The sequence below is a fragment of the Trichomycterus rosablanca genome, chromosome 17 (assembly GCF_030014385.1).
Source record: "Trichomycterus rosablanca isolate fTriRos1 chromosome 17, fTriRos1.hap1, whole genome shotgun sequence".
Lineage (NCBI taxonomy): Eukaryota > Metazoa > Chordata > Actinopteri > Siluriformes > Trichomycteridae > Trichomycterus > Trichomycterus rosablanca.
The window spans coordinates 23,488,795-23,511,151 of NC_086004.1; the positions used below are offsets into that span (position 1 = coordinate 23,488,795).

Below are 22,357 nucleotides of genomic sequence, written 5' to 3' on the forward strand. Positions count from 1 at the left end.
GCATCAGCCAGGCAACCAAATCACGTATAAATAATCATTAACTCTGAAATATAAGAAGATAAGATAGCCCTTTTTTATCCCACTAGGGGAAATTTGCAATGTTACAGCAACTTTCAGGAATAAAGAGAAAACTTTATACATATATTAAAAAAAGAAATGTAAGAAATATAAAAAGATATGAAAATTACAACAAAAGAACAGGCATTGCACTGACCGGTAAGTTCAACAAACGTTGCATTGTTTTAAAAAGTTATTGCACATGCTTCATGTTTGCTTTAAATGAGTGCAGATATAAAAACCATATGAATCACTGTGATGATGGCAATTTAACTTCAAACATTTCTAAAGTTAGGCAGGGTAAGTGAAGTATGAAGGAACCCAATGATTAGTTTAAAGGAGCTCCAAAATCCTGCACAGAAATGGAAGAACCTGTTGAATGTGGAGCATGCTCGGCAGCATTCTGTAAACCTGTCCTTTATGCAGATACTTTTCAGAGGCTTGGACAGGGAGACTGGTAAGAACTGTGGGACTGATGAATGCAATCAAATACGAGAACATCCTTGATGAAAACCCATTTTAAAGCGTGCAAACTTAGACTGGGGCAACAGTTCACCTTTCAACACAAGTGAAGTCAAAGTGTTTGAATACTTTTTGAATTCTTTGACTGTGGATACCCAAACATACTGTACGTGCTTGCTTAGTATGACATGCCAAAAATATGAGTATTAACGAGGAGTTGTCTTATCTTTGCTGCTTATTCATGTTTTTTTAATCATATTTAGGAACATGGATTATGGATTTACGTCCTTTTAGCCACAACAGCGAAACTGGAAAATGATGCATGGTAATTAGGCCTGGAATGCAATTGCTAAACCAACTAAAACCGTTTCCCAATCCATGCAGCTGTACTCGGCCAGTATATTCCTAATTCTGATTTAATTCTTCATCTCTTTGGTAAATTGCTTAAATCAGACTTGGGATTTATTGCTGTGTATAGGTTTTATGACAGGTCAAACGCAGTCTACCGATAAGCTGTTATTTATTCTATTCATCTTACTACTGTACTACTAATGTACTGTACTGTAGGGTTGTTGTAGCCTAGTGGTAAGGGTACTGGACTAGAAGTCAGAAGGTCGCTGGTTCAAACCACACCAGGTTGGCACTGTTGGGCCTTGCTCCTCAATTGCTTAGACTGTATACTGTCACAGTACTGTAAGTCGCTTTGGAAAACGGTGTCTGTTAAATGCCAAAAATGTAAACGTTGAGGGCAGTTGTAGTCTAGTGGTTAAGTTATTGGACTAGTAATGGAAAGGTTGCTGGTTTACGCCCCACCACTGCCAGGTTACCACTGTTGGCCCCTGAGCAAGGCCCTTAACCCTCAATTGCTTAGACAGTATACTGTCACAGTACTGTAAGTCGATTTGGATAGAAGCACCTGCTAAATGTAGTGTGTGGATTGTGTTCATGTGGCTGTCCATCTTCAGGAGTTGTGACCACGCCCACCTACCGCAGCTTATTTATTTTTCCACCAATCACGTTCCAGCTCTAAGTGCGCGCTCATGAATAAGCATTCACTTTATCACCACACTGAGCATCTTTGTAGACGCTGCACCGACTCAGTGAGGGAGAAGAGACTGAAAGCTGTGAACACCTGAAAAAGGACTTTTTTGCCTCCTTAAGAGTCCTGGGAGAGCATGGCGTCCTCCAGGACTTTTCGTGAGTCTTTGCTGGTCATTTTACTTCAAGTAGCCCTTATATGTTCTGCTCAGGTAAGCTACACAGAGGCTGTAAACTGTTCTATCAATGCTGTAGGTGTCTGTGAGGAACCCTACTGTCTGTTAAATGTGGTGAAGTCACAGTGTTCCATACAGTTAAAATCAATCATCAGGTTTTTTATTAATTATTGTGAAAGTGTATCTTCTTACTTTGGGAAACAAATGAGGGAGACAGTTTGATTTGGTCTTATTCTTAGTTGTTATCTGTTTATAATCTGTTAATAAAAGCATGTAGACTGTATGGAGCACTGTGATTTTACATTATAGCCAAAGTAATTTTTTTTGTTAACAAATTAAATGTAAAAAAATTAATAGAAAAAAACTCTTCAAAATCTTTTTCCAACCAAGTTTGCTTTTGCTTTTGCAAGCTGCCTTAAGTAATAAATCATAGACGTATTTAAACTCATAAATGGACTAAAATAATAAATCAGAGACGTACTTAGATCAATAAATTTGACTAGAAATATTGTTGGTACTTTTTAAATATGTACTAATCTGTGAATTGTAACCTTTGTTTAGGGAAAACAGTCATGTTTAACTGTTTTTATAAACAAAAAATATATTTTTTTTATTGCAAGGGAGAATTTAACAAGTGATATCATTGTGTCTATATCGAGTTTGGGTAGAACTAGACTTGGTAAAAATAAGTAAGGCAGCATAAGATGCATACGGTGCAATAGTTTTAAGTAAAAACACTCTGGGGAGTATTGCTGTGTAGTTCTTACTCTGCTTGATACAGACACAATGACGTCATTGGTACAGATGGTTTTAAGTAAAAATAATCTCTTTGCATGCATTTTATGTCAAAGTCTATGTTGATGATTTTATCTCTGGCCAATGACTCCACTGCTATTGAAATAAACCATTATAATTTTATGTTTTTATTTTTTTATCAAAGAATTGTTCTATAGAATTTTGTGTGTGCTGTGTTTTAGAGGGGCCCAGCTGGTCAGAGGGGACCACCAGGCCCTCCAGGAATTCCTGGTTTTCCGGGTATTGATGGCATCGATGTAAGTCATACCTTGGACATTTTGCCCCAGCCTTTATATCAGATGTGACAATGCTATCTCTCTAAAATTTGACATTACGTGAACACTTAACATATCAAAACACAATTACTGTATGTCCTTTTTTTAATCTCAGGGAGAGAGGGGCCCGGGACCTGGTCCGGTTGGTCCTCCAGTAAGTATATAATGATCAAAACAAATTATGCCTTAAATCGATGAAGTAATTATACTATAATAATTAAAATAATATAATTGATTTACAATATTTTAGGGTTCGAATGGAGAAGATGGAAAAAATGGAGCTAATGGACTACCAGGAAGTCCAGGAGCAGACGTAAGTCTTTTTTGTTCTTAATTCTGTCAACATCTTTTTATACTAGTCTTTTTATAAAAGTTTTTCAGTTTGCAGGAATATCTGTTGTAAGAGCATAGATATGTTCTGTAAAGCAAACAGACCTAGCGCTTACACTGGCTCCAAAAGGAAAAAAAAAAGCTGATGAAAGTTTAAAAAAAAAAACAATACATTACAGTACATCAATCTGGCCATTTAGCTGAAGAGGAAAGAGAGCCCCATATGGGTTTTGGACAGACAGAGAGCTTTTTGTCTGCAAGAAGGAAAGCTGAGGAACTGGGCTGGAGCTGCTTTGGATAGGATGATGCCTTGTGCGGCTTCATTATGGGATTTACTGTTAAAGTGTAATTTGCATTGCTATATAACAAGAGTATTTTTAACTCACAGTATTCACAGTAATGTGCAAAATCCAGTTTACTCCTGACAAAAAATGTACATTACATTAATTATGCAGATCAAAGCACATTTTTACAACATGGCAATTTGCAAACAAATCATTAGGTTCTCCAGAACTGTAAATGCAGAGTTTTAGAGCACTAAAGCTTCTACATTTTTTAAATTGTTTTGAATAACATTCTGTAAATAGCAAAGGCCTCAAAGAAGCACCATGGCTCAGTTTTCTTTTGTTCAGTTGTTCAGTACAGTAACCTGTTGGAGGTGTTATAGAAATGATTGCCACGGTTAACACTGACCCTGCAGTTGGATGTTTTGGCGGTTTTGTGCTAGATTTTGCTTGCTCGTTACATACTGAAGTTGAAGTGGGCGGAGTCAGATTTGTTGTGGAATCAAATGAATGTCCATAATTTTTTCACTTGCACTCACAGCACCTAATACTGGAATCAGTGCATACTTATTTAGAAAATAATAAGGATTATGTTTTGGTTTGTGTGAATCTATTTTTTTAATTATCATTTAAGTTTACACATCATTGCATAATTGCATTTTTTGCATATATCAAATTGTGACAGATTTTTTTAAAATAGTGGATGTTTTAATCCACAAGGAATGATTGTAATAGGACTATGAATGATGAATGTTAGCTGATTGTCCTACAAATAAATGGGATTAGTTATTTTTTTCTCTTTCTTTTCTGTTAACATTATGCCATGCATTATATTTTATTATATTATGCTATGTTATTTTATAATGAATTCTATTACACTATATTATATAATATTATTATATAACATTCTAGTAAATTTTACAGAAAAAGTGGTAATAAATATGCATTGTATTGAAAACAGTCATTAATTTACATGCATATTATACGAATACTAAAATACAAACAGCGGTTACACAACAGTGAAAAAAAAACTTCGCCTAATGTAAATGTTACACAATAAAACACATTTACAAATTAAAACCTGATAAGGGGCCAAAAACAAGGGATTAATTTTCTGATACTCTTTATTTCTGAAGACTTTATTGTATTGGTGATTTTTTTGAATGAATAGAACTGGTATTTTTCCCCATCAGTCTACACTTGATTTGAGTTCACAAGTTTAAATCGCAACCTTTCCCATTGACCGACACATACAGACATGATTTGCTGTGTCTAATGGGTGGATGGTTGAAGGGGTTCCTCATTACTATTGCAATTACGGCTTCTGCTGGCTGGTTGAGTTAAAAAGAAGCGAGTGTGTGTAAAAGTTTGTGGCTTTCCATGGTCAGGATGGGGGAAGCAGTGGAGGAATTGGGCAGGTGGATACAACTAGATTACAGGAAATGCAAAGTGAAATATTTTACTCCAACTTGTAGTCAGGTGCATCATGTTTGATTTATTTGTATTTTTAAAATGTGTCTGAAACTCAAGTGAACTCCACCTGTCCTAATTCGAAAAGATTGAACATAGTTTTAAAAGGCACACATCTGTGTCTAAAAGGGCTCATAATTAACACTGCATTGTCAGGAGAAAAACAAAGCCATGAAGTTTAATGATCTGTCGGCGCATCTCCAAGATCAAATCCAATTGTAAAAGATGAAACCAAACTAGAGCTCTTTGGCAGTGCATGCAAAATTAAGCCTAAAGAAAAGTTCATCCTACCTACAGTGAAACATGGTTATGAATCCATAATGTTGTGGGGCTGCTTTACGGTGAAATCAGAGGATTATCAGGGTTTATTAGAGCATTATAAAATGTAACAATGGTTAAAAAGATTAAAAAAAAGATAATGTCCTGATCTTAATCCAATTGAAAATATTTGGGGAGAGCTAAAATCGACTATTGGGAAAAGGAGCCTTGCAAACATTCAATACCTTAGGAGATTTGCCATGGAGGAGTGGAAGACACTACCAGCAGGCAGGTGCAAGAAGCTTACAGATGGCTTTAAATATGTATGGAGGCTATTAATGTTGCCAAAGGTTGTGCAACCAAGTGTTAAGCAACCAAGTGTAATATGCTATGTTTTTCTTCATTTCTTTTTGATATAACTGCATGTATGTTGATAAGTCAGATTTTTGTTAAATATATTTGGTACATTTTTTTCTGAAGAAGGCTTTTTAATACTAAACAAACAAGGGTGCCAGTAATGTTGACCACAGCTATGCCTAATAATATATTATATTGACTTGTATTTTTATATTTTCAGGGTTTGACTGGGCCTGTTGGAAATCTTGGCCCAGTTGGTCCTGTTGGACAAAAAGTAAGTTTTATACAAAAAACACAAATTATTATTATAAGCCAGATGTGCACAGATCATTTGTAACTGATCATGTGTATGTTTCTATTATGTAGAATAGTTTTATTAGTATTTTATGGAACATAGACATTGATTTAACTGAGCTGTCTCTTGTTTTGTGGACATTGTTAGGGTGAACCCGGTGCACCTGGACCCAGAGGAAGACCTGTACGTAAACAAAACAAGTTTTAAACACTTTAGACTCCACATTTTATAAGTAGTAATATTTAAATGGTTACAGTCTTAGCTCTAGTTTTGTTTTTGTACTGTTTTGTGTTATTTTATAGTCTTTAAGTATGGTAAACTTATACATGTGTTACGATTTTGACTTATTTAATCTTAAAAAAAAACCAAAGGACCCAAATCTTTAATTATTTAAAACAAACAACAAAAGTGACTCCAAGTGGCACAACAGTCTTTGCCCGATCACTCAGATATCATTGTAGCCATTGTAAACCACGAGTCCTAAAGAGCTCTTTGATCCCCATCAGTCAAAAAACCTATGCAAGCAAACTGTGTATTTTCTGTACAAAATACAAAACAGTGCACTGATTAAAACTCATCACTTCCTACAACAACTTTAGTCTTTATTGTCTTAACTGCATTTTCTTTAACTGTGTACAGATTAACATACACAACAATTATAACTTGTAGTTTTACTATGTCGTTCAAACACCTTGGATGGCAAAGATATGTTAGTGTTGTAGCTATTATTATTATTATTAAAAAAAAATTTTAATTTATTGCCATCAAATTTTACTGCATCTGTTTTCTGCATTTTTTAAATTCTGTACTTATGGGTTAAACAGGGTAAAGGGTTAGCTGACTAAACATCAGGGTAAATATATATTTTTTAAGACTATTTACTGAACCACATTTTAAGTCATGATTTATACAATATATAAACAACAGTTTTGAATGACTAAAAAGTTTAGAACAACTCAAACATTTAAACAACTGTTTTCTTCACTATCACATTATTATTTTGTAAAAAGTGATGTCCAGTGACTGTATTCAGACTTTAAAAATGTATTCCTTTATGTATTCTGTATTCTTATATCCTCTAGGGGGTTGGAGAGGATGGAGAAGCTGTGAGTTAAATTTTCTCACCATGATTTTTTGTTATGTATAATTTCTTTTAAAAATAGTCTTGTATTGATCATGTGCTTGTTGAATGTAGATCTTTTTCATGATTTGCTCTTTTTTAAAGGGTGCAGATGGAGAAGATGGATTGCCAGGAGAATTGGGGAAAGCTGGACCTCTAGTATGTAAACTACAATCCATTTTTAGTGTTATAGGTGTGCAATTAGTCTGACGATGATTTTAAATTATGTGTGATTTGCTGCAGGGAAGCCGTGGACCTAGGGGGCCTGTAGGGCTTCCAGGACCAGCTGGACAGAGAGTAAGTACTGCTAAACACATTTTAAAATATTGTGTATATTTACAATATTTTTATTTTACTGTTTTATTTAACATTACATTGTATATTCATATTTCAGGTCCTATTAACGACATGAAATTAGTTTATATTGACATTTTTTGAAAATGCAGTGAGACCTGACAGTATTTGTCTCTGTTTGAAACATCTTTAGGGTCCTCCTGGGGTCTGGAATGGCGAGGAATTGGTAAGAAACAATTTTTACCAATTCATTTATTTAATTTATTCCACTCTTAACAGATTCTATCTACAGTGTGTTTGTCTCATACACGTTGTAACAATATATATACATATATTTTAACATAGATACACCTTGTAAATCCAATATTAACAAAAATTTCATAGGTTAGATTTCATAGGTTAGAAAAAAAATGACTTGGCTTTATTAAAAGATGTACAGCATGCTTCAAAATGAAAACAGTATTCAAAATCTGAATTTATTTATCTAATCATAAATACAGCCACTGTAATTTTATACTGCATTTTTTATCTGGGTACATCTGGGTTTGTCTTCTAATATTTCTGAAGTATTTGCAAAAATGTGATCATGGTCTTGATTTTGTTTGACAGTGTCCAAATTCCTGCACACATGGACTGTCTGGCTATAGTGGACTATCTGGAATGAAGGTAAATAAAATAAAAAAAAATGGATACACATATGGCAATGTTTTATCAAGACATTTTCAAGATCAGTAAAACCTTAATCAGAAAATATTTTGTTGTTATTTGGCTATTAAACCTTAAAAAATGTTGGCTAACGTCTGAGGGGGGAGGATGGCCAAAAAAGCCTAGTAAACTTGTCAGTGCGCTCCTAGTGCTGGTCCCAAGCCTGAGTAGAAATAGAAGGATTGAATCAGGAAGGGCATTTGGCATAAAAACTCTGCTAAGTTTGGTATGCAGAGCAGATTCCTTGTGGCAACCCCTAAATACATGAGCAGACAACAGAAAAAAATGTTCTAAAAAGCTGGTAAGATCGCCACCTCTTGTATACAGATTGAGATTGTATACAATTTGGCTATAGAACTAAGTAACCATATTTTTTGCAATGTATATATACAGGGTTATTTATTCCAATTCCTAGGCCAAAACTCTTTAATTATTGCCCAATATCTGATATTGTCTGGTACTGACAGCTTCACATTAACTGAGCTGACTCAGTGCAAGCATGTCTAAAGAATAATTGTTATGATGCCAGACACACAGTCAAGATTGCCAGTTCCTGCAGCAGAAAAACATCCCTACATCACTGATCAACTAGAATAATAATATTCTTCTGGTCATAAGCCTTACATTTCATGCACCAGACACACCACTGATCAGTTCGAGTTTTGATACATCACTACATAAAACTGTGCCCCAGAATTGTGCAGGCCGATCCAAATATCTTCCAGCATATTCCAGTCTACCCATCTAGTGCTTCTTGGTGAAAAGTGGCATGAAGTCTGGCCATAAAGCCCTTGGTTGTTAAGTGTTTTTATGTCTTTTTACGGTTGCCACTGACACATTTGTCCCAGCCTTCATCAGGTCATCCTATAAGTCTGAGATTGTTAAGGGCTCTGGGCAAAAGGTCTTTATTCCACAGCCAGGCAGGTTTGCTGCTGCACCATACGTTTAGACCTTTGACAGAAAGTACTCCCAGAGGTGTCTCTATAAATGTTCAAGAACTTGGAAATCTTCTTTGGCACCCACTGCCATTTTGGTGCAATGAAATGATCTTCTCTTTCAGCTTTTGTGAAAGCTCCTTAGTTTTACCCTGGTTGCCACACACCTTGAACACATCTGTGCGTGGTGTTTACATAACCCATAACAGCTAAAGCAAATGAATGGTTGTTATTCAGTTCTCAGTGGTTTAAACATGATTTAACACAATGTAAGTTTATACAGACCAGCAGTAAGTTGTAGGTTCATCAATATTATGTAGGGGTTGAATCTTGCCATTGTGATCCAAAATTAAGGTCAATAGAGCATGGTAGATAATTAAATAGTTGATTGTATCATGTAGTAGCCCTGTCTCATAGCATAGCAAAACTTAGTTTGTTAACCAAACAACAATGCATGAGTGACCTTAAATGAACTTGATGCTAATAATTTTTTTTGGTTTGCAGGGCCACAAAGGTGTAAAAGGTGAATCTGGTGAACCAGGAAGACAAGGCCATAAGGTAATTACAAAGCATGTCCCTGTATGTTTGATGGTATTGGTGGTAAATGAGAAGGAAACACAAAAACATAATTTTACAATTCAATTCATTTTTATCAACCACTTCATCTCGGCCTTATTTCACTGGGAAACACTGGGCACAAGGCAGGAATAGCCTGTGCCACCTAAGCACCTAGCACAATAGCATAACCTAAACTTAACTTTTAATCATGCTGACGTGGATTTATCAAAAAATTTTATTTATTTTGATGCATGTGCGCTAGAGTGACACAGTGGTAAACCACGTTAGCCCACTAGTGCTAAAATCTGGATATCCAGGGTTTAAATATCAGCTGTGCTATCAGCCAATCAGGCGTCTGCATGAACATGATTGGCTAAATGTCCGGGAAGGAGGGGTAGGGTGGCCGAAATAGTCAGTGTGCTCTCGGTGTGCTCTTACTGCCAATCCCAAGCCCAGTTAGAAATAGGAGGGATGCGTCAGGAAGGGCATCGGTTTGCCAAGCCTGGTATAGGACCAGATCCGCTGTGGCAAACCCTATATATGCAGGAGCAGCCAAAAGAAAAATTATTTTGATAAAAGTGGTGAAGTAAAGGTCATGAGCATCAGCATGTTTAATTTATGAGGCTTTTATCCATTTAACTAAAGTTAAGCCAGTGACAGGGGTTGTATAAGTTACGTGACTCTCAATGCTATTATAACAAACTGGCTGATGACAACATGAGATGGGAAAATATGATCTGCTTTTTAAAGATTTATGTGCCCCCTCAAAACAAATAATTAATAAAAAAAACTTAGTTATAAAACTAACTAATAATTACAGAATTACTTGAAATCAAATGTTAGAAACTGTTGAAAGGCATATTTTCACATAATATACTGATTTTAATTGAAGATCATATTAAGATGAAATAACGAAACTCATTCAAAATGTTTTTGTTTAACCATTTAGGGTGAAGAAGGAGAACAGGGACCCCCTGGAGAGCCGGGATTACAAGGAAAACCTGTAAAGTTTTTGCATAATCTTTCATGAATCTGTTTCATTAATTAGTTCAACCCTTAATAAATTATGTGTGTCTATAGCAATTCTAGACTTTTCATGCTATTCTGTATCTTTTTAAGTGCCTCGCTGCACATCTTGTTGTTTAACAACTGTGAATGTGTCTTGTACTTTCAGGGTACACTGGGACTTAGAGGGATCACTGGAATTATGGGTCCAAAAGGTGATAAAGTAAGGGTTAAAGTATTTAATATTTAATAATTGTGGATAAATAATAAACATGGACACTGTAGTATGTGGACTACTTTAATAAAGATAAAATATCTGCAAATTTTTTCAAACAGGGTGCTCGTGGAATAGATGGCGGCGGCGGCCCTCAGGGAATTCAAGGAGCCCCTGTAAGTATCAGACGTATTCTCATATTTAAGCTGTCATTTTTTGTCTTTCAGCTGCTCCCGTATTTAGGAGTCGCCACAGCAGAATATTCTGGTCCACATTCCAGACCTGTCACAGTTTTACACCAGTCGGCCCACCCCCCCTTTACTTTCCAGAAATAGACATTTATTTCTGTATCGACACCCTACTGGCCAAGCTGGCATGTTTTACTGCTGTGCCACCTGAGCTGTAACAAAAACTAATTAAAGCTTTCCCTAGTAATGTAGGTGCCAATAAGTAGGTACATTATTAAGAGTTTATTAACACTTCTGTATGTTTTTTTTTAATTATGTTCCATAATAGCATCAGTAAAAAAATAAACAACAGAATATTCCAGGCAATGACATTTGTGAAAATTAGAGAAAACAATTCCCCCAATGTTTAACTCTTCTATGCCCTTGTGTGGTACTAAAAAACAACATGGATTTACTTTATTCTGGTCAAGGTCATGGTGGGTCTGGTTTTCCCAAAATTACTAGGCACAATGCAATGCTATAACACACCCCGGATGGGATGCCAATTAATTGCAGGGCCTCAGTCTTCCCATCAATGAGACACAGCCAATCATGTCTATGTGCAGCCAATAGCATTGCTGGGAATTTGAACCCTTGGTCCTGGCAGTGGAGGGCTAGCATAATTTACTGTTTCACCATACATTTAATACTTGTATACTTGTAATGTATATGAGAACATATCAAAACTAAACTCAACCACTATCAAGGACCAAGTGTGTTTTATGAGTTGAGTTATGGATGACTTAGATCTGATGTGTAAAACTACAGATAATTGTATGTAATTGTAGGTAATCGTACCATCATGTGAGGGTACTGTTATAAGCCCTGTTATAAACCTCTAAAGCATCAAACAGCGGATGGTATAAAAATACTTATTTTAGGGTTAGGATCAGACCTTATACTCAAAATTAGAATCAGAATGGAACATTCTTATTAAGATTTTAGATGAATCAACAAAAATTTCCACTTTTTTGAGTCTACTTTAACAAATGTGTATATTGTGGTGTACAGGGACCACCAGTCATATTGTATTATGTGTGTCCTTTGTAAATGTTTTTCTTTCTTTTTCCAAGTAATTTGTTTGAATAATTTTATTGATTATACATATAATGCGTACATTGTGTTTTTAAGGGTGATCAAGGGCAAAGAGGAAAAGTTGGTGAGCATGGCCCAAAAGGAGCTCAGGTATTGACCAGCAAAACAGCCTGTCTAGATTTAGTAAATTATCTTATATTTATGGAACAAAAACACGTTATAATGAGGGAATATATAATTCAACGATCATACACCAAAATGTAAACAAGCCAATGAAGTCGCTCTGTGATATGACTCATTCGTTGTCATTTTTTCCCATGTTTTAATGATTTATCTCATTTAATCCAAACATTTATTTGTATCTTTCTAGGGGCCTCAGGGGCTTCGAGGCCTGATAGGTTTACCCGGACCTAAAGGGGAAACTGTAAGTGCACGTGTACTGCTCAGTCGTTTTATAATCCTAAACAAGATGTTGATGTTGTGACTAGTAAATATAGTAATTATAATATTTTTTTCATAACAGGGATTACCAGGAGTAGATGGTCGTGAGGGTATCCCAGGATTACCAAGTGTCAAGGTGATAAAGTGATAAAATACACAATTTATATATAAAAAATGATAAATGATAAATGATAAAAAACATGATCAAAACAACATGGCAAATGTATTTTTACAGCCTTAATGCAGTTTAATTGCTTGTTAATAGAGATTCCGAGTGCTGATTATTCTTTACCTTTACATTATTATGGCTGTTCTTACTGCTGCTTCAGGGCTTGTCAGGAAAAGCAGGCTCTCCTGGTGATGCTGGCCCACAAGGCCTGCCTGTAAGTATGTTGTTCCAAAACAGCACAGTAAAACATGTACAAATAATTTAATTTAAAATATAGATTACGAACATATGCATGCATTGTTATTGTCTTTATTACTTGTAGGGTTTGCCAGGCATGCACGGTGCAAAGGGTGACAGTGGGCCGAAGGTAGGGAAGCAATATTTTTGACTATTTTTTGAGTCATTTGAATCGAAATGGGTATTAAATATTAAGTATGCATGACAAAAAAGTTGTATAATTTAATATTCTACATTGTGTGTTTGTGAAGAGATATTTACTACAGTAGTATGCACTATATGTATTAGCATAGCATGCATCTCTTCCTGTGTTCTTTAGGGAAACTCTGGAGATCCAGGAGTAGCTGGACCTATTGGGAACAATGGAAAAGAAGTAAGTCTATTTCAGCAGGTGCAGAACAACCACAAGTCAGTAGAAGACTATACTGCTCATTATCTCAGCTGGCTAACCAGATACTAAGCTCAGTTTTTATGTTACACAGTGAGATTCACTTTCTATCAATCACTATCAATGACAACACGGGACAAGGTGGTTTAAGCATTATATATTTGGTGGCTGCCACAAGCAACAACTGGCAATTCTAGATGTAAGCTCGCTCTGATTGAGGGGTGACTGTCTATGATGGCCTGGCAGCTGTCACTGGCTGTTACTTATTGCTGTTAGTTGCCAAAAAGCGATGAAATAGGTGCTAAACAACACATTGATTAAACTGCCAGTGATGGATTAGCAACTACCAGTGACTGACTTTGGGCAGCATACAATGTACAGTTTGCTGCCAATAATAGACAGTACTAGTAAAGAAATAGCAGTAGCTGCTACCTCCAGTTTCAGACTGCCTATTTTACTGTTAGTTAAAGTAGAGCTTGACCGGTAGTTATCAATAACTGCCTGACTGCCTGCTGCTAGTGACTGATTTCCAGACGCCCACATAGGATGGGCAGTCTCTATTTCCTGCTGCTAGTTGCCAATTAGAGTCTGAACAATAACTAGGAAGATGAACAAAATGGTTTACAAACAATACAGTGTTCTACTAGAGAATTAAAAAAGGTAAATGGGTACACTGGTGGATGGTTTCTCGCCTCCTAATTGATGCTTGCATTATTGACTGTAGGGTGAACGTGGATATCAGGGCGAGGTGGGGCCGGTAGGACCGAGAGGCGGGCGAGTAAGTATGCTTTTATATCTACAGTATATCAATAAAAACAACATACACAAGCCGATATTTTAAATGATATAAATGTGGCTTCTCTGTGTGACTCTGTAGGGTGAGAGAGGAGAAAAGGGTCCAGATGGGCCTCCAGGACAGCCAGGTCCAAGGGTAAGTACCCAGCAATAAAGGGGAATTACAAACCGCAATATTTTAAAGCTCCACTAGTAGTCTAGTAGTGCATCGTTAAATATATAAAATGTGCAGGACGACATGAAAACAGCAAGAACAACTGTTACACTGTTTCACCATAATTATCTTGATACCTGCACCTCAAACAAAACTTCGCTGCTAAATAACACAGACATGCATCTAAAATTAACAAACAATAATTTAGACAAACTAAAATGTTTAGATGAAATAACAATAATAGTCTTAAGAAATAATTCCGCTTATCCTTTTTGGAAGAAGATAGATCCAGACTTTCACATTTAACAGTAGCACCAGGGCAAAGCCTGTGAAAAGCCTTTTCATAAAAGCAGAGGCTGGTAAAGTGTCAAGGGAGTGGGGGAGTGGAGCAGGGTACTAATATTAATGTCCATGGTTTTGAAATGGGATGTCCAACATCAAGTGTCCACATACTTTTGAATAAATGTTGTTAATTTTATTTAATTTTCATTAACTGCTTTATTCTGGCCAGGGTTATGTATACCTGTTTCTACTGGGAAACACTAAGCACAAGGCAGAAATACCCTAACTGTTATTATAATAATAATTAATAAAATATTATAAGTCCTCTGGGTATTTATAATAACTAATAATAATAATAATTAATAAACATTATTATAATTCCTCCTAGCACTGTGTCAGCAGCAAAGAATTTTCCATATTCATTCCTATCATGTTATTATGCAGCGATTATGTTTAGAACAGAAGACAACACCAGTAACATGTTTGCACCGGTCCTCTTTTTTAGATTCAAAGCCCAGTTCTTCACAGAGAATCTGCTTACAATCAAAAACCTAATAAAATCTACTTTATAAGGAGCCAGCCTGCTGTGCGACCGTGATCCGTTGGGTCATGAATAGAGCGTTGTTATTGGGGCCTAGGCTGCAGAGTTATTTTCTTTGGTAAGAGGATATTCCTAGTAGGAAGGGATTGAAAGCACCCTCTGTTTGGCAGAAATTCCTTAAATCAGCAGTCAGGAAATCAGAACCCACCTCTACACATTTAATTATGTGCACCTCTAACAGAACCTTTACTTACCAAGTTATGGGATTTTTTGCTGTTTGCAAGTTACTAGACATAGATCGTTCAGTGTTTAAATGATGTGTCTTACTGTGTGTGTGTATGTGTGTTTTGCAGGGACCTAAAGGGCATCTGGGCCTACCTGGCCTTCCAGGTGCAGCTGGCTACCAAGGTCATAAAGGCGACAGGGTAAGGCTGCAGATCACCCACAGCGGATCATTCTGGTCCACATACCAGATTAGCCACAGTTTTTATGCTGGATTGCGTTCATGATGCAGCTCTAATTATTTTATCCGAGCTAATTTATCCGTGCACCGAGGGTGTGCCTCCTAGTGGCTAGACTGTTTGCATTTCTTAGATTATAAACAGGGGTGATGCTGGAAATACATTTATGTAAAAATAATTTGTGAGGTAGATATGTAAGATGTAATGTAGTGATGTTTCTTTAGAGCGGAACAAAAATTCTCTTAACTTGTATAATTAATACAAGCATCAACATAAACATTTTTCAGGGACAAAATTTTACCTTTATTTAAAAGTAAAAGTTATTTAAAACCTTGCATTGACAGTATTTTTGGACACACTTCAACAAATGAATTTACTGCTGATAATATAAAATGAAAATTATTATAAAATGAAAAAAATATTAGTTCTGGTCTATATATAAATGACATGATTAGCATCCAAATGGCAAAACAGAAACACATTTTCTTGGAGGATCAATAGTCTGATTACTGAGAAAAAACAGCTGTTTAAGGTCAGGTGTCTTACTTGTCTCACTAGCCAATTACTAGTATTATTGGTATTAACTATGTAATAAGGGACATCTATTTAGTAAGTTCCTAAATAGAACTTACAATGCAATGACTAAATGAAAAGAAAGAAAAATTAACTAAAAAGCCAAAATGGGAATTATTTATTTAAAAAAAACATTTTTAAACATTTATTAAAAATTAAACATTGATTAAAAATGGATTAAAATGCAGTACAGCTTAGTGAAAGCACCCCGCATAGTTGATATTTAGGGAGTTAAGGTGTGGATCATTTAAAAGGGCTTTCTGTTTGTTTATTAAGCTTAGCACTTTGTTTTCTGCATTTTCAGGGTGCTGTTGGTCTTACTGGTCCAAAAGGCGAGCAAGTAAGCTACAGTTATCTGTCTATTTAAAATAGAAGTTTATGATCTATTACATTATATTTAAAGCCTTGTTTTTTGTATGAGCGTCTCTGAACTCTGCTGTGTTATGTGTTTAGGGATCACCCGGTGAGGAGGGAACAACTGGAGAAAAAGGAGATGTAGTATGTATCATCACCATACCTTAAACAAAATGATTAAATTAAATGATGACTTATTTAGTGGTTTATTTAATGCTGTAGTAGTGTTTTCATTCACAGACAGAATCTGAAAACTGTTAATTACTAATTTAATTACTCATTTAAAAGATTATCATCCTAATTGCTGTTATTAAATTTGTAAGCCAAGAGAGTAACCTTTAAAGATCTGAAGGCCATTTTGCTCTTTCATGCAGGGTGATGAGGGAGAACCAGGCGAGAAAGGTTCGGTGAGTGTGCCTTTATGAGTGCCCTATTAATTTAGAGTCATGCATAGCCAGATGTGATTGTAGAGACTATGGGGGCCTGGGTGAGTAGTGCCATGGTGTCAACATACTTAAAACAAGCAGTCATTTTAATTTAATTCAGCTACACCCAGTGAAGAAGCTGTATTAAGTATATTAATTATTAGTCTTAGAAAAAAATAGATACAGTTGATGCACAACATAATATATTCAGAATGTCTTACATACAGTAAGACTCTGGCATAATATTACTGGATTGCATGTAAGAGGAGACATTTTTGGGTGGCCAAACAGCCTAGCCATTGGGAAGGTTGTGTCAGGAAGGCCATCTGGCATAAAACCTCTCCAATTAGGACCAGAATAATCTACTGTGGCAATCCCTACATATGGGAGCAGATGTAGGAATAAGAAAATGTACTTGATAAACATATAGAAAACATATAAAGATATATAATATGCACTATTTAATGTACATTTCACATTTATAAACAGTTATTGAGCATTTAAATATAGCTATACAGAAGTTTGTTACCTGTAGAGGATATGTTCACCTACCTTTAGATATATATATACCTACACTTCTGTGCACACTCACAGCCATACATATACAGTACATGCAATAAGCCAGTGATTTATGTTAAGTTCAGAGTAGAATCATGCCAGTATGTGTCAGTTTATCATGTCTCAAATTGTTATTGTCCAGCCAGGAAAAGTGGGTGATGCTGGAAACAAAGGACCAGAGGGAATGCGTGGACAACAGGGACCGGATGGACCACCAGGACCACCTGGACCAAGAGGAATGCAGGGAGACCAAGGAGCACTTGGCTTACCTGGGTCACAAGGACCATCGGTATAATCTAAAAACATTTCAATTAAATTAAATATAACAAACCACTTCTTATGTTTCCTACTCTGTCAGTAGCTCCAGTTATAATTTTAAATAAAATTAAAATGAATGAAATAAACCTTATTAGTTTTAAATTGTGCTCCGTTAAATGTAGCATGTTGAAATCTATTTGGGATGTAAATCATCTCTGTTTGTCCAGAGTATTTTTCAGAGCCAAAGAGAAGCTGTAAAGTGCTTCTGTTGTGTGATTTTTAAATGAAATGTTATCACAGATATGTATAGAAAGAAAAAACTTATACTGTATATTATATACTATATATGGTTCAGTATTATCTGTGGTTTTAGGCATCTGCCAGGGCTCTTGGAATGTATTCCCCACAGATAAGGGGGGCTATTATACCAAATACTGTTTAATTTTGAATTTGAAATGTTTATGTTGTTTTCTGCTGCTAATCCCCTCACTTGGCTCACCTTCAGGAATTTTACTCATGATGATCATGTGATATCAAGCCTTTTTTAGGATGACTCTAAAACTGTTACAAGGCTCCACTCTACAGACTGAATTTATTTCTATAGTAAACTTACTGTTTGTATTACTGTCTTACAGGGCCGAGGACCAACAGATAAACACATTAAACAAGTCTGCATGAGGGTTATACAAGGTCAGTGCTGAATGTGCACTTTAATACAATTCATACAGTTAATATAGCATACCTTGTGGCTCAACAGAACTGTAAACTGAAAACCTGTGAATCTGATCCCTGATTATTCTGTACCCCAAGAGAGCATAATTGGCCGCACTCTGGGTTAGTGGGATAAACTTCGTCTCTCACGTCTCATCTTTTGTTCAAATAAACACTAGCCAAGCACAAACATGAGTATGTAAGGGAGCAGTCAATGCCGTCCAAGAGTATGTTACATAAAGTAAAATTTAAAGAAGCATTGGTTGTCTTTATGTTTTTTTTATGTTGAACAATGTGCTAGCCTTTGCCCTTTAGGCTGGTATCTCAGAAGATGGGAACTGGCAAAACCTACACTGATTAAAAAAAAAAAGCTCTCTTTGTGACTGTGTGGGTGTTTCCTGACTATGTTCCTCCCATATCCCAAAAAACAGTGGGTCAATTGGGCTAATCTAAACTGCCCCTGGCCCCTTTTGCATGGCACCCTGTGGTACGGTACATTTTTACGTTGCTTAAAACTTTTAGATTCAGTTGGCACTCCCAACCCAAACCTGTCAACGAGAACATTAAAACTCCACACAGAAAGGACTCCGTCCAGGGAATAGAACCCAGGTCCTTTTGCTGTGCACTGCTAACAAGGACAATAAACCATTATGCATATTCAGTTAATGGTGATGAATGATGAATTAGTCATTATAAAATGTTTAACTAAAATCTGTTCTCTTACAGAGCACCTCGCTCAACTTGCAGCAAGTCTGACAAGACCAGAGTCTGGACCTAATGGGTTGCCTGGTCCTCCTGGACCTCCTGGGCCACCAGGGTCCCCTGGGCAGAACGGTTTTCAAGGACATCTTGGAGCCAGAGGTTTGCCAGGCCTTAAAGGTCCTCCTGGCCTTATAGGGAGAAAAGGACCTAAAGGTATTTATTCTGTTCCAAAGATGTGGTTGTGTGTAGTTTTTTCACATTAATATTGTGCCTTATTCATGAACATGCCTCATATTTAAAACATAAACATATGAGTGAATAAATCAATGTTAGCGATGGGAAAAGCAGCGTATTCCAACAAGTAAAAAAGCGCTTATATGGAATGAATTGACAAGGCTTTAATTAATGTTACAATACAAATGCAGAGCCTATTAGTAAAACCTAAACCTCTGCAGAAACCCTTTTAAAGGGATAAAATGATGTTAGTGCAAGTTTGATTAACTAATAAAAAATAGGAATAGAAAATAAAATTGTAATCGTGGCACTTTAAAAGTTTGAACACCCTTGTATCTGTGAAGTCTTGCAACTTGTTAGACCTTAATTTACTTGTGCTAACAGTCAGCAACTATGGCTTTCCCTAATTAGCTGAAACTAATCTCATAGAATCCCTAAATTATACATTTGTTGACTATATAATTTCAGTTGGCTTCTCCGCTGTTTGAGGGTGTTTTCCATAGCACTGGTTCTGTGTGCACTTCCGTTTAAAATAGGATAGTTTTTATTTTATTGTAGAATCAAAAGTATTTTTTGTGTTTGTAATGCCACTCTTTATGCAGCCAATTTGCATTTATATCATTTTTTGTTGGCTTTCTTTCTCTAGCCATTGTTGAAGACACTGTGATTAGGATGATAATGGGCATTTATGTGGCTGGTAATGAGTTTAATTATGGCTGTGACTTTTTTTTTGTAAATATGGGTGTAGATACATGCACATACCCATTGTCCCAAATCAACGCTGATTTTACCAACAGTCTTTCAATAAATATGTCAAAAATATACAGGGTGAGTCAAAATTATGTTAACACTAATGGATCTATTAGAAATGTGTGTCCGGGCTTTAAATGGTACTGTTGCTCGCTGGTTATTGTGTGTTGAACATGATGGTGAACAGGTTGAGAGTGTCCTGTAAATCATTCTACACATATAAAGTATGTTTTGTGAATAAATGTTTCCGCCATTTAAGTGTTAACATAATTTTCACTCACCCTGTAGTCTGTACAGAAATACTAGAATACTTATTCAAAATGACTCTGTCGTAACTTTCTTTGATAAAGGTGACACAGGAGACCATGGAGAAAGAGGTCCGACAACACAAGGACCCAAAGGCATACCTGGACTACCTGGACTTCCAGGTTGGTTACACTTAAAAAAAAAAAAGAAAAAAGAAAAGAAAGTTTGTGAAAAAAGTGAAAACGTTTTAACTATGTTTGGACAGTGATGGTTCTGTGCATACACACACGCACCTGCTATCACAATGTTTGCTCAATATGTTGCAATTTTGCATGATTTAATGATGCTAATAATATTGCTATTGAATATGAAAAGTTTGTGAAAAGCAAAAATATGTGGCCTCTTGACATTAGAACTCAGCAAATTATTATGAATTCATCTTTAAAACCATTTATTCAAAGTTAATGTCCCTCGTTTTCAGTCACGGTTATGTTTATAGTGTTACTGGTAGATTTTAACAGAATATTGAAGAAACATATCAAACTTTTTTTCTATCACTGCACCAGCATGTCACCCTCAAAAGCATCTTTTTGATATTTGTCACTTGACTACACAACACTTATTTTTCCTACACATTTTACACCATGGTGGTGGTCAGTGGCTACCTGATTTGTTTACTAGAACCTAAACACAAATAGTAATGACACTACTGGTGATAATTTAACATAATAAACAATAAGTAGAGCAGCAATATGCTAGTGCACTACCGCAGGGATCCAGGGTTCTAAAGCTTTAGCAGTGCTATCAGCCAGGCAGGTGTCTACATAAAGACATGATTGGCTATGTCTAATGAGGGAAGGGAGTTGACCCGCGCTGAATTGGCGTCCTGTCTGGGGTGTGTTACTGCATTGTGCCCAGTGATCCTGAGAAAGTAAATATTCCCAAGAAAAACTCCAAGAAAAAATGTGTTATCAGTTATATTGTTTATCTAGCAAAACTAGTTTTTAAAAGTGCTTTTGCCCCTTTAATGTGCTTGTTTTTTATGCCAAACTCATTATAGCTATACAGAATAAGCACTATGCAAAATTTGCCCTTTTTTGCATTGTCATTTACACAAGTTTTTTTTTCCTATTCCCTTCACACACTCTGCATTTGCACTTGTAAATGAGTTCTCTGGAATCTTAACGAATCAGGGACTTTGTGTCCAGCAACTTAAAATGTAATTTCTACACTACAAGTACTCACTGACACCTGCATGTACCTTTCTGTCCTCTCAGGTGAGCCTGGGCTGGCAGCGTATGGCAATGATGGACGTGATGGCATGAAAGGGCCTCGTGGTGCACCCGGAATGCCCGGAGTGCCAGGACCTCCCGGGCCTCCTGGCCTTAATGGGTACTGTGAGTCATCTCAGTGTGTCCTCAGTGTTGTAGCAGCACCAGAATCTATTAAAGAGTCCAGCATGAAAGGACCAGACAGATTTTAAGGAGATGGATAAGTGCTGGCTGCAGAACTCAATGTTCAAAGACTAACAAACTGAGGGAACCTTTTGACAACAGAGTTTTTATTGCAGGGGTCTTCCTATCTACCCTTTTGACACCATAACAGAGTGTTCATAGTGTTTTTTTTTTTACCGGTTTCCTTTAATGGTATATCAGGTTAACATTTTAAGCTTCAAGAAACTGGATCAAGATATACTTTGATTTGCTGTGATTTAGGCTGCAGTCAATTCCAAAGTGATCACCACCAGGCCCTAACCCTGGAAAGGGTGCACACACTGTGGTGAGGGCTCACTCTGAAGGAGGGAAGGTAAAACAACAGCTTATAGTTTAAATACAATGTTTAATACTTGAAATGCTGGCTACCATTAGCCTTTTTCCATTGATTCAGTGTAAAACAAAAATTATACAGTATAAAGTGTACATCAGTTGTTTTATTTCAGAATGAGCACTGTGATTGGCCCTTGGCAGTGAACGCTTTTCCTTCCATCTGATTAAAACAATGCTTACCAATTGCAGGGGGGGGGGGGGGGGGGGGGGGGGGGGGGGGTTCTTAAAACTTCAAAGGGATAATTTGTAAGGATGATTGCTTTAGCTTACACCCTAGATTTAGTATTAAAAGGGCTAGAAATGTTACAGTTCACAAATTGCAACAGATTTGAATGATCACTTTTACTTGATCGCTAATAATA

The 22,357-nt window shown here is 36.3% G+C and overlaps 1 protein-coding gene across 1 annotated transcript; it reads left to right on the forward strand.

The window, feature by feature from the left end:
• The first annotated feature begins 139 nt into the window (after nt 1-139).
• col9a1a (collagen, type IX, alpha 1a) lies at nt 140-22,198 on the forward strand. The gene is made up of 33 exons (XM_063012497.1): nt 140-216; nt 1,604-1,769; nt 2,711-2,785; nt 2,919-2,957; nt 3,054-3,116; nt 5,723-5,776; nt 5,945-5,980; nt 6,880-6,903; nt 7,023-7,076; nt 7,161-7,214; nt 7,405-7,437; nt 7,821-7,877; nt 9,356-9,409; nt 10,359-10,412; nt 10,584-10,637; nt 10,751-10,804; nt 11,987-12,040; nt 12,261-12,314; nt 12,414-12,467; nt 12,661-12,714; nt 12,823-12,867; nt 13,057-13,110; nt 13,850-13,903; nt 14,003-14,056; nt 15,251-15,322; nt 16,236-16,271; nt 16,385-16,429; nt 16,660-16,692; nt 17,411-17,557; nt 18,162-18,216; nt 18,964-19,152; nt 20,274-20,351; nt 21,447-22,198. The coding sequence occupies exons 2-33, from the start codon at nt 1,695-1,697 to the stop codon at nt 21,650-21,652; spliced, it is 2,064 nt and encodes a 687-aa protein (XP_062868567.1). The 5' UTR covers nt 140-216; nt 1,604-1,694; the 3' UTR covers nt 21,653-22,198.
• The last annotated feature ends 159 nt before the right edge of the window (nt 22,199-22,357 follow it).

Bases quoted from the DNA above. Each gene is read 5' to 3' on its own strand.
- col9a1a (XM_063012497.1), top strand. From the start codon at position 1,695: ATGGCGTCCTCCAGGACTTTTCGTGAGTCTTTGCTGGTCATTTTACTT. The intron at 2,958-3,053 runs GTAAGTATATAA...ACAATATTTTAG, and splicing joins CTGGTCCGGTTGGTCCTCCA to GGTTCGAATGGAGAAGATGG. The intron at 12,715-12,822 runs GTAAGTATGTTG...TATTACTTGTAG, and splicing joins CTGGCCCACAAGGCCTGCCT to GGTTTGCCAGGCATGCACGG.